The following is a 12,073-nucleotide window of genomic DNA, read 5'->3' as shown; positions in this document are numbered from 1 at the left end:
CTGTTTATTTCTAGATGCACAGTAAAGAAAAAAGTTAATAGGAACATATTCACATGATATACCTGAGTTAAAAGGCACATGCATAAATTATGTTAAACTGTGTCTTTCATAGCCATAGACTCTAAATAGCTGAATAATTTCAGAAAAAAATGCAGATGGCTCAAGGACACAATCCCAAGATGCAGTAAGAATCCTTTAACACCTTTCCAACCATGCTACAACCAGAACAGACATCTAGGGCTGTGCAGGGAACCACTGCCTGGCTCTGTGTGCTGTGTCCTGCTCCACTCTGAACAGCATGAGACAGCAAGGAGAACAATAACCAGCAGCAAGGTAGGATGCAAAAAGACAGGACAACATTTTGAGGAAGTTGTCCCTTTCTTTAAGGAAGTTGTAAAGCAGGCCAGATTTACAGAACGCAAAGAAATATACATTCCTTACTTAAAGATGCTCCAACCCACAACAGCAATGGTAATTTTCATTATTTTTGCATGGCATTGTTTTACTACATAGATTTTAAGTATTAATAATGTGACCATGCAGTCAGGTTCACACAAGTTGAATTCCACTACGAGGCTTCTGTGAGGCCTGTGAGCCATCACTGAGCAGCTTGTTTGATGTGGATTACAAACATTGGTGTTATGTTTCAAAAGCATGTTAAAACACTATGATGCAGACTTATTTTATACATGCTTAATTTTACTTAGTGAGCATCCCAGGAATCGTGTATGTGCATCTGCATTCTCAATTTCTAATAGAATAAAGACTTGAAGACAAACACTTTAAAATATTACTTAGGAGAAAAAAAACCCATCCTGGGACTTTTGCTCCAACAAAAGCAGGCAACCTTTTCCCTTTGATGACAGAGTACACACAAGAATCTTTTTGTATGTTTCTCAGATTAGACTGCACATATTCTTTCTGGTTTTATTTTAGAACCACATTCCTCCCTCCAGGCGATTCTATACATCATTACAAATCCTTATGCAATTTTATCCCAGGTTCTATATTTATCAAGACACCTCATCTTAATAGCAATATTCTTTCCTCAGCATGAACCAGGCTTTTAAAACATTGCAAAGATAGTCTCACAAAAATTCCCATTCTAACAAGATTCATCAGTGTCTCACAAGTCAAAGCACTAACGTAACTTTGTAGGAATCGTTGTTAATGTATAAGAAATACACTTTTTTTTCTATTTGGTGACTGAATTCAAATGCCACATGTATATTTTTATCTAGCCAAAAATCCTTCATGTGCAGTTACTATGCACAGCTTACCTTACTAAATACCACTGTCTATTAAAAAAAAAAAAAAAAAAAGTAAATATAGTGAATAAGAAGGCATGGCCTAAAAGTAGTGTAAGTATAACTTAAGCCATAAAGTGAACCTGGTTACTAAGGATATGTAAAAAGCCAATTAAAATCCCAGAGCTATGTACTTCTTCCTTCCACAGCTCTGTAGAAATTAATTCAGATGATTTAAACAAAATGCTGTTTTGACCTGCATGCAACTGATTACAACTGTTTTGGAAACATATGTAGTTTACATGGTTTTGCCAGAAGTTATCATTCAAGCAAATATACATTATACAGGTAACACGCTTATAGCAGACATTATTTTGAAAATTTTCTGTTGATTTGGGTTGGAAATTTTACCTGAGATAAAACCATGCACAAAATATTGCAACTTGTCTAAACCAATTATATTTCAGCACTCAACCTCTCTAGAGATATGGCATACATCTCAAAGTGTCACAAAAAACCACAGGTAGTATTACAAAACTTTTAAAATCTTTTTAATCACCCTCCAAGTCTGGGAATCCAGAGACTTTTACTAAACTCCTGATAAACTTAAGTTATATTTCATATATGCTCTCCATGTAGATTACCTTATGAGCTGCGGTACTGAGTTCCCCACAGTCCTAGGATTTGTTTACATACTATTTTGCCTTTCCACAGTGGCAGAACCAAGGGACTGTTCTCTGAACAAACTAGTGTTTGGGGAATCTTTTACAGTATTCTGGTTTCTTTAAACAGTGTAAGGCAATAGTTCCAAAGATATTTTTGTGGTGGGTACACATATAGACCTGGAACAAGAATCTAAGCTCCAGTTTTAATCACTTGAAGTTTCTTACTCCCAGTTGCTCAGGATATGTTTTCATATCATGACATACAAAGTCACCACTCCCATGCAATGTGTAGGCAGTGTGACATACAAAGTCACCACTCCCATCTTTGCTTCTCTTAACAATCACTAACACTCGAAAATTATGAAACATTCAACACAGTTTAAAGTAAAATTAAAAAACTAATGCAGTCCAAAACAGAATTGTTTCAATAAATGTATTTTAAATAAAATCAGAAATTCAGACACTTAAAAATATTTTTAAATTATCACAAATTGTTTGTAAATCATCATTATAAGGATTATCTTAATATTTGCAGTATGATCAAATACAACATATGTAATTAAGATCTCCAGGACACAAATTGAGCCTCCTCTCATCTGGAATAACTGAAGAAGATTGCTGATGCAAGAGAGCAAAAAAATGCTGTCACTAAGTTGTGTTTTCCTCCTTACCTCACGTAAACAGTATCAAATAGTTAAGTACCAGCTAATGCTCCCACAAACCTAAAAAGAGAATGCTGAAACAATAATGTTTATCAGCAGACAAGACTTTGCACACAAAACTTATCTATGTGCTAGGAAGAACTCCAGTCAGTCTCATTTAGAAAACAGTGACTTAGACTTAGCACAAACTGTGACACACTGCAGGGATGGCAACTTTTCAAGGGCAAATCAAATTATATTCTTTCTGAAGCTAGTGACCTAAACATGGCCATAAAAGACTCAGCAGGGGCAGGATATACTGCCTCTGGCAGCCTGCTGCTTCTCAGAATTTTCTTATCATTTGCAGTTTGTACGCGTCCAAGATCGAACACGCATTGGGAAGTTCCTAATTTAGATGGAGTGGGCCATGTTAGTATTGCAAACTGCATGCTCTGAGAGAATAAAGGCACAAGAGACAATACTGCAAGCCTGATCAAGGTTACAAACCATATACCATTGTGTCATTTGAATTTCACTACTAAAGAAGAAAAGCAGCCTGTATAGTATCGATGCAGTGCGCAGGGCAGTGAGAGCATTTTTGACCTGGCTGTGTTGGTTAGGATAATAGAAGAAACACTTTTAGTGAACTCAACATAAATCGCCATTCCAAGTTACACTTGTAGAACAAAAGCTCTTACCCCCTCCCTTCTTTTTTCTTCTCTTGATACAAGCTGATTAGCTAATTTTATTAAAAAACCAAAATTGATCTAGTTTTTCCCAGCACAAGCTACACCTGGTTTGGGTATTGGCAGTGCATCTGTACTAGTAAATAACAAGTGTAGATAGAGCTAAAACCTGCTAACTATAAAAAAAAGTTTCAAAAATATTATGTTCATTTTGCTATAATAATCTTTGTAGACTTTTACAAACAACACTAAAGACTTAATCCAATATATATTAGTTACATGTTTCTACACAGTAGGTCAGCAAATGAAGATAGAAAGTGAAAATAACTTCATAAATCATGAAATATTACATCTGAGGTAATATTACATTAAATATAGAAAGTTATATTACTGAGATGTTAACCACTTAATGCATGCTGTAAGAACAGATAAGTGGCAGTGAAGATGGTGACAAAAAACCTGGGTCAAAGCTTTAAAAAAAACCTGGACTGAAAATTTATTGTCAGAATAAACAATTATATTAAAACACAGTAACCACACATAAGCCACTACAAAATAAAACAGATGCTATCCATACAACTCACAAAAAGAAAACAGATTATCTGACCCTGCAGGACCTTTGATTCTGCAGACTCATACACAGGCTGGATTTCATACAATCTGAGCAGAAGCCAGAAGTGCGACTAACTAATACGGGCAGGACTAAGCCCACTCCAACAGGAAGAAAGAATGGAAATTAAAAATATATTTATGAAACTAGGTGCCAAAGTTATCAGTCTTTGATTTTAGAATATTCAAAACCTTTAGTAGAAAAAAAAGTACTGAATTTATAGAATTTGACCTTTGGCATGCTGTTTGCCAATTTCACTAGAAATTGTATGTCTGAAATTGCCTAGAACAAGGAAAAGCTGAAAAATGTCTGACCACTTTGACAGAGACTAGTTTTAGTGAGAAAAACAGAAACTCTAAATAGAGTTATGACATCAACTACTTAACCTAAACAAACAGGAAGTATTTACAACAAAATCTTTGTCTCTGAAACAAAGTTACTAATGATAGTTACAGCTCACTTAGGACAAGAATGAAAATTACTCAGTGGCTTAATTGTGCTTACACCACAGCCACACACAGACGTGACATTGAATGTCTTAATGACACAACTTTTTAAACATAACGTAATGCTGCTGAAAAGCATACAATATTATTCTATTGGTTCTTTACAGCATGGAGATACATTGTCACTTTGTCAAATATTTTAAATAATTACAACCTATTTTGCAGCAATTCAATAGTCAAGACTATATTGCCAAGGAAAATTGGGAAGCACTGTAGCATAATCTCACTGCCTTCTCAAGAGCAACCAGTAGGCCTTGTTGATGAAGCCACAAGAAGCATCTAAACTGCTTAAAAGACTTGCAGCATGCCTCTCTGGCTCTATCACTCTGTTCCTCATAACTTGCACAATCCACTTGCAGCATTACGTTCTGCATGGTCATTTCTTAGGTAGTTTTAAAAAAGCTCATTAACTGCAGCAACATGGAGAACTAGCTTCTCCAACAATCATGTTACTGGAAAACTGCAAAGTTCAAATTGAACAAATGACTGAACATTTTCAGAGTACAGCAATTTACTGTCCCCAAACCCACATCACTTAAGCAAGGCCTACACTTTTGGACTTCCTCCTCAGAATTATTAAAAGTGTACTTGTAGGACTTTCCATGCACTACTTGGAAGCTTCTACATGAGAACACATCAGCACCAGAACGAGATTCCTTCACTCAACACCCTTTAAAAGTAATTACTTGTCACATTTAACACTTTTTATATATACCTACATACACATCTACTTAAGCAAGAGTTCCATGCAAATATGAAACTGGTCTCAATGACAGGACTTTTAAAATATAATGCAATGTTACTGAGAAACCTCACATAATTAAGTATAAAAACAAGGAGATATATTTTCACTCAGATATCTAGTGGAGTAATGGATGCTTTCCTGGCTAGCAGATGTATTCAGAAAATGAAAGTTTAATGTGTGCTGTCCAAGGAACCAGGACAACTAGCTAATCTATTTAGAAAAATGCTTATCTAATACAAACTGAGTTTCCTAAGATGTAGCTTAGATATTCTCCACGATGACGACTACAACATCAAAAATATTATCCTTTGTTCTTGACTCAGGAATAAAGGTTGCCCTCAAGAATAAAGGTTGCTATTTATCTGCTTGTAGTTCAGCCTGTTCAATCACTGTTAAGAGATAAGACATCAAAGCATACAAACTGTTGAATACTTCCAAAAAATCTTAGATATAAGTAGATGAATGGCACTGCAAGCATAGACTGACCTCTTCCACCATCACACCTAAACTCTATGGTCTAAAAAGCATTTAGGTCTTCCAGTTTTGAAAGAACAAACCAACTCCAAAGGACTGTAACTTCTTATCTGAAGGAAGAACAAGAAAAAGCCCACGATTTCCACGAAAAGGATAAAACTGGGAAACTGTACAAAGATTATTCAGTAAATAATAACCATCATACCCTTGAGCATAGACTTCCTGGCGTGCACTGATACTCCAAGGCAAACCACATTTTAGCATTCAAAGCACACATTTTGGACACAGTAAGAGAAAATCATTCTGTGTGATGCATTGCAGACAAAGTATCAGCTACAAAAGTACTACTTCCGTGAAATATTCTTTTTTAAGGGGCAAAACCGTGCATGACTGTCTAACAGCAGCTGACGTACAGAGCGGGCAACGTGAAAGTTTCCCCTGACAGTCACCAGCAATCGCGGAGCTCAGTGCAGGCCGTGTGTCTGTGCAAACCACATGGCTCCATAGGGCTGCACGGCCAGGGCTGTCAAGGGGACAGGGAAAGGGCTCCGTGCTGAGGCAAACCCTGCTTTTTCCCGTTGTGGAAATCGGCGGAGTCCCCGTGGATCAGGCGAGGCGGCCAGTGTAAGTGACGCGCTGCTGATGCCATGGGGCAGGGGACGAGCACTACCTGCTGCACCACCGGGGCCAGGACGGCTCCCGAAGCCAAGTCTCGCCTCACGAAGGGGTCTGACTACCCCGGACCTCAACCCGTCCGCGGGCCGCCGACAGCCGCCCCCGGGCCCCGGCTCCCGGCGCGCCCGCCCAGCCCTGCCCGCCGGCGGGAGCCGGGATGCTGCTGCCTTACCTGAGCCAGGACCGTGGGGAACACGCGCGGCCGCCCGCTGTAACACGCCGCCAGGCAACCTCCCCCGACCAGGGCGGCGGCGGCAGCGGCCCCCCATGCGGGCGGGCGGCGCTGGCTGCGCGGGGGCCTCATCCCGGCGAGCCGCCCCCGCAGCGGGGCTCGGGCAGCCGCCGCCACCGCCGCTCTCCACGCCGCCGACATCTTCCCGGAAAGCTCCGCGGCGGCTGCGCCGCGCATGCGCAGTGCCGGGCCGAGGCCGCGGGGCGGGGGCGGCTCTGGCTCTGGCTCTGGCTCCGGTTCGGTCCCGCCGGGAGCGCTCCGGCCTCGCTCCGCCAGCGGGAGCGACGCCTCCCCCACAGCCGGAGGGCACGGAGCTGGCAGAGAGGTAACCTGAAAGGAGGGTGTAGCCAGGTGGGGTCGGCCTCTTCTCCCAGGCAACAGGCGACAGGACAGGAGGACATAGTCTCAAGCTGCGCCAGGGAAGGTTTAGGTTGGACATTAGGAGGAATTTCTTCACAGGAAGGTGATTAGACATTGGAATAGGCTACTCAGGGAGGTGATGGAGTCACCGTTCCTGTTTAAGGAAGGACTGGCGGTGGCACTCAGTGCCACGGTCTGGTTGACATGGCGGTGTTGGGCCACAGGTGGGACTCGATGGTCCCAGAGGTCTTTTCCAACCTGATTGATTCCGTGGCTCTTAACGCAGGCGGAGGTGCTCCCGCTCCCTCCGTCCCGGGCCGGGGAGCCCCCAGGTGAGGGGAGGCGGCTGGGCCCCTTCCAGGCTTCCACTGGGAGCCAGGCGGGTTCCTGGCGGAGAGGGAGGGCGGCCAGGGCATGGGCCAGGTGTTCGCTTGTGTCAGGGCAGGGAGCTCGGAAGGCCTGGCCTGTGCGGTAGCGAGTGAAAAGTGGCGACGCTTGCAGCGGTCCTGCGGCCCCAGGGGTGCCCCGGCCACCGCAGTGTGTCTGTCGCAGGGCTCAGCTTCACCTGATGCCCTGATGAGACTGTTCTCCCAGAGCTTTAAACCACTGCTGAGTACACGAGGAGCAGTGGGTCACGAGCGGGGCTCGAAGCACTGCGGGAAGCGTGGGGTACTGAGCGAGGCAGGTGAGGTGATCTTCCACAAGCAGGGCTGACCCGACACTCGTGATTTTCTAGGCATTGATGGCACGTGTGGACATGTTGCTCAGTGTGTGATCCAGATGAGAAACAGCAAAAGCATGAGCATGTTTAGAATATCATTTTCAAGGGCAGAGTAGAGTTTCTCATGAAGTGCAGATGACAGGAGATGAGTTTACAGAAATTGTCGTGGCAGAGGTGTTAACTTGAGAAGCATTACAGAACGACTTGGTTGGCAGTAATCACTTGTGCCAAAAGACAAGTATTCACTGAATGCTTCAGAGAGCTTTTTTTTCTCACTACCATAGTTTTATCAAAGGTCTCTAGGTCTTGGTTGGTTACACTCAAACATTAATTAGTTGGTAACATTCAAAAATTGGGCCATTTGGTAATTAATGATAAAGTCATATGAAGTTACGTGTCATTTATATGTTGGCAGTGCCAGCATCCATGCTATGAGAGTAATTCACCTAGTGACTCCATGTGAATGTGGAGAGACTGCTGAGAGAACAGCTGCATGTAATTTTCTGTTACTTCAGTCTTTGGTTGGAGGCCTTCAGAATGTACTCAGTCTAGTGAACTGTATCTTTCAGCTCTTTCTGATATGACAGCCAGTACTGTGTTGTCAATGTTACAAATAACAACAATAACAAATGTTATGGTACAGGCTCAGAAACATGGAAATACTTTTTTGCCCTAAATACCCCGACAAAAGGTGGTCATCTGTCAGTGCCACCAAAGTAATTTTAGTTCATTCTTCTTCCCTGACCTGAGTTCAGAGTCACAAATTCGGTTTCATAGAGGGTAATTTCAGTCATTTAACTAACAGCATCTCAGAATTTATCCAGTCTTCTTCAGCATGTGTTGTTCACTGAGTGTCATTCTGTGAAGTGTATGAGACATCTTCAGGCATCTCAGGACCCAAGTCCTTAGCAGGATATAAACCCTTCAAAAACACCTCTGGGGAGCACAAATGGGGAATGCAAAATCACCCAGGAGTGCAACATGCAGGGAGAATGGTTTCCATCTCTACATGCTAATGTACATTCCAAAACCTTTTTCCTATTCATAGAGACCTAGAAACTAACTCATATGGGAAAAGGCTTTTAAATCCCAATATACTGTAAAACATAGGAACGAAATCTGTCAATTGTTATACTTAAACACGCTGCAAAATCCCACTTCTTCTGCATGAAAATCCTATTGCCTATTTCTGTTTCTCTCTAGAGAGACAAAATATTTTCCATCCCAGTCTTATAGTTTGACACACAGTATTTGTACGAACACCTTAAAAGTATTCTACTTTCTGTGTAAGCCAATAGCAAGCACTTTGTGAGTGCTGGCAACATCTTGGGAACATCTTGTAAAGGGTGGCTGAGAAATTTGATTTCTGAATGCCAGATCCCTTGATGTTGAACACACACGACCACAGCACAGGCAAGGAGGTTTAGTTCATTACTCTGACAGGCATTTTCAGTTTTTCTTTAAGTAAAAACAAATAAGTAGGTCATTTGTCTTTCCTCAGATGACATCCCTGCCTGGAACAGATACAACTGCAGTGGGAATGGAGAGCTATTCTCATATGGCTGCAAGCACGCGATGCTGATGGGCAAGTTAAGTGTCCTTAGCCACCCCTTCTCTCTCTGCAGTAAATGCACCTCATGGGCTCAGGGTCCAGGAGTACGAAGCTATGCCTGCACTAATGCTGCTCACAGCTGTGTTGCTGTCACCATGCTGGTATAGTTGTGAGTGCTGGAACACATGCCTGAATAGCTGGAAAACTCTTGGCTAGTCAGGCATAGTCCTGTTTCACCCCATGCAATATGACTGCAGGGTAGTTTATGACAGAAAGCAAAGAGCTCTGTGGTCTGTAGAAATGACACTGACAGTCTGGTAAATATCACACAAGTTTCATTAGACAAATTGAGTTATGTGGTGACAAACATCATCAGCTACTGTACCCTGCAGCACTAACATGTTACCTCCCTTTCCCATTCTGCTCAGTTTGCTCCTCCTTGCTCTTGTAAGCAGAAATGATTACATTTAGCAAGATGACATACCTGCTTTTCTAAAAAATGCTTTTTATGTGTTGACTTAAGACTTTGTATTAAAGGTGTTTGCATTGCTGAAAATTTGAAAAAGCAAATGAAAATGCTAATAAAATATTTTTCTGAAATGTTTAAAATGTAATTTTTCTTCAAGATTCAATGTCCTTCTGAATAGTTATGTAACAATGCTTAAATGCAGTCTTTTTCTGTTAGTTGTAATGAATATAATGTGAAGTCATATCAAAAGACAAAAACATACTACCGTGAAACAAAACCGTTGTGAGTCCTGTCATTCTTAGGAAATTATGTTTGGCAGAAACTTATTTAAGTTTCGTTACAAAGTCAAAAGCAAAAAATTACAAATGCCAAGTAAACATTCATCTCCTCCTGCCTGAAGGTCCACTTCCACGTCTCAGTGCCTTTTAAGAGCGTTAGGCCAAGTTCCAACAGGGATTCACTCTCTGCTAGAACTCCAATCCCCTCAAGAGCATTAGGCTTAGTGCCAGCATTCATTTACTCTTGTAACAGCTTAAATTAACTCCTGTTACATTCTGTCTAAACCTTTCTTACAGGGGAAGAGTTGAGAGCTGGATTCAGTCTGTTAGTCTGAGGGCCACCCATCATGCTTGTCTGTCTTCCCGGACTTCAAATGCTGCATAAACTGGATTGGGGAAGGCAATGATCAGCCATTTGTAAGTTGAGGGGGAAGCTGGCAAGTCATCTTTTGTATACATGTCCCCATTTCACGAGAAATAGCGTGGGGGTGGTCTGACTTATTTAACATAAGTACTTATGACAGTAAGCTCCAACCAAATGTGAGATTTTAGTAGGCTATGCAGTGTGCTAACAGTATTTTGATACTTTCCTGGCAGAGCTGAACAGACAAGCTAATCAAATGACAGGAAATATCACTGCTTGGTTTTGTAAATCAAGAATTGCATTGTAAGATTATATTTTGCCCAAAGTCACACAGAAGATTGAAATGGGAGGTCTCACAAAGCCAGACCTTCTTTAGCCCCTTCAAACCTACATGGTTTTTTAAGAACATCACTTCTATTTTACTTTAGCAAACATGAGACCAATCTGTTTGCCTATGATTACAAGGCAAACACTCTGAAGCAGGTAAGGATGTAAGCACAGGGAAGACAAGTTTTCCAAAAAGTGATAGCACAAAATATTCCTAGCACACTTAGAAAAGTACAGGGTAATTGGACAGAAGTGGACAGTCATTAAAGTTGGCCAGCTGATACCTTGATCTCTATCCAGAGTCTCAAAAGTCCTGTACCAAGGTCTTCATGGTGAAGGCTAGAAGTTCAGGGATTACCAAAGCTGCTTCGTATGCTAGAAAGGCTATTATTTGTAGAGTAGTTAGAACCTTTAAGGGTCACCTAGTCCATGCCCCCGGCAATGAGTAGAAACATCTTCAGCTAGGTCAGGTTGCTCAGAGCCCTGTTCAGCCTTATCTTGAGCATTTTTGTAATTTCTACCCATCCTGCCTCCACAAGAAAAAAAAAAAATAAACCAAACAACAAATACAGGAGAGATTAGTTTCAAGAAAATACCTTCTGAAATACTTTCCTCCAATGAAGAATCTTTTAAGATGACAATGTGCTGTTAGTTTACAGAAAGTCCAGTTGTTTTGTATGCTTTGGAGATGATGGAAATGGAATGAATTATCAGACAGTCAACATTCATCCCCTAGTAAAACTGAAAATAAATGTGAACATTTTGTGGCTAGATAACACCATTCAGCTCGTAAATAAGAGTTCACAGCAATCTTTGCATTTAGGAGGTACACTATAAATATAGCTTATCTTCAAGTATTTTCAACTTGCTAAAGTTACTTGAAAGCTTATCATGATAGAGTCCATTTAGAAGGAAAAGAATTAAAATTTATCTAAGATATGTGTCCCCAAATACCTCTCATAGCATTCATTTATACTGACCTTTCTAACACACTGTCTTCCCACACTCTTTGTATGTAGTGAGCTGAAAAACATTGGTGGCATTTGTAACAAGTTCCCTCAAACTTCAGAATTACCTTTTTTAAGTCAAGTTGAAAATCAGAGAAAGAAAGTTGAAAGCAAAATTCTTACTTTAAAAAGTGAATCATGAATGGAAAATAACAGTAATGGAATTGGAAGGATTTTAAAATACAGTTCCTAAGCTGGCAGCGACCTTTTTGTGATAAATATTTGATTCATAAAATGGTACACAGACTACTTAAACACTAATGTGAATACATAAGGTAGGTCAAAACTGATACTCTCTTGTGAAGGAATATGCATTTTTTAATTTGAAAAGTATAATTGCTATGAATTTCCAAGTAGGGCTTTAAGTCTCAATTATGTGAAAACTTACATATATTATGCCTAATGTTAAGCATTTTGAAAAATTCTGTGGTCTGAAGCAAGACTACTTTGCATAAAATTAGCTGTATACATAAATCTTTGAAGACTGGGGACTTTCTTGCTATTAGATGAGAAC

At 40.9% G+C, this 12,073-nt stretch overlaps 1 protein-coding gene across 1 annotated transcript in view; it reads right to left on the bottom strand.

The window, feature by feature from the left end:
* Window positions 1-7,414, bottom strand: part of MICU2 (mitochondrial calcium uptake 2) — a 141,152-nt gene extending 133,738 nt beyond the window's left edge. The window contains exon 1 of the mRNA XM_085063005.1: window positions 6,422-7,414. Within this exon, the coding sequence (XP_084919131.1) occupies window positions 6,422-6,658 (237 nt within the window). The 5' untranslated portion in view covers window positions 6,659-7,414. The remainder of the gene's footprint in view (window positions 1-6,421) is intronic.
* Window positions 7,415-12,073: the final 4,659 nt, after the last annotated feature.

This window comes from Lichenostomus cassidix, chromosome 1 (genome assembly GCF_008360975.1).
Source record: "Lichenostomus cassidix isolate B80296 chromosome 1, HeHo_3.0, whole genome shotgun sequence".
NCBI classification, from domain to species: Eukaryota; Metazoa; Chordata; class Aves; order Passeriformes; family Meliphagidae; genus Lichenostomus; species Lichenostomus cassidix.
The sequence above is the reverse complement of the archived record's forward strand: the minus strand, read 5'-3'. Positions and strand labels throughout refer to the sequence as shown.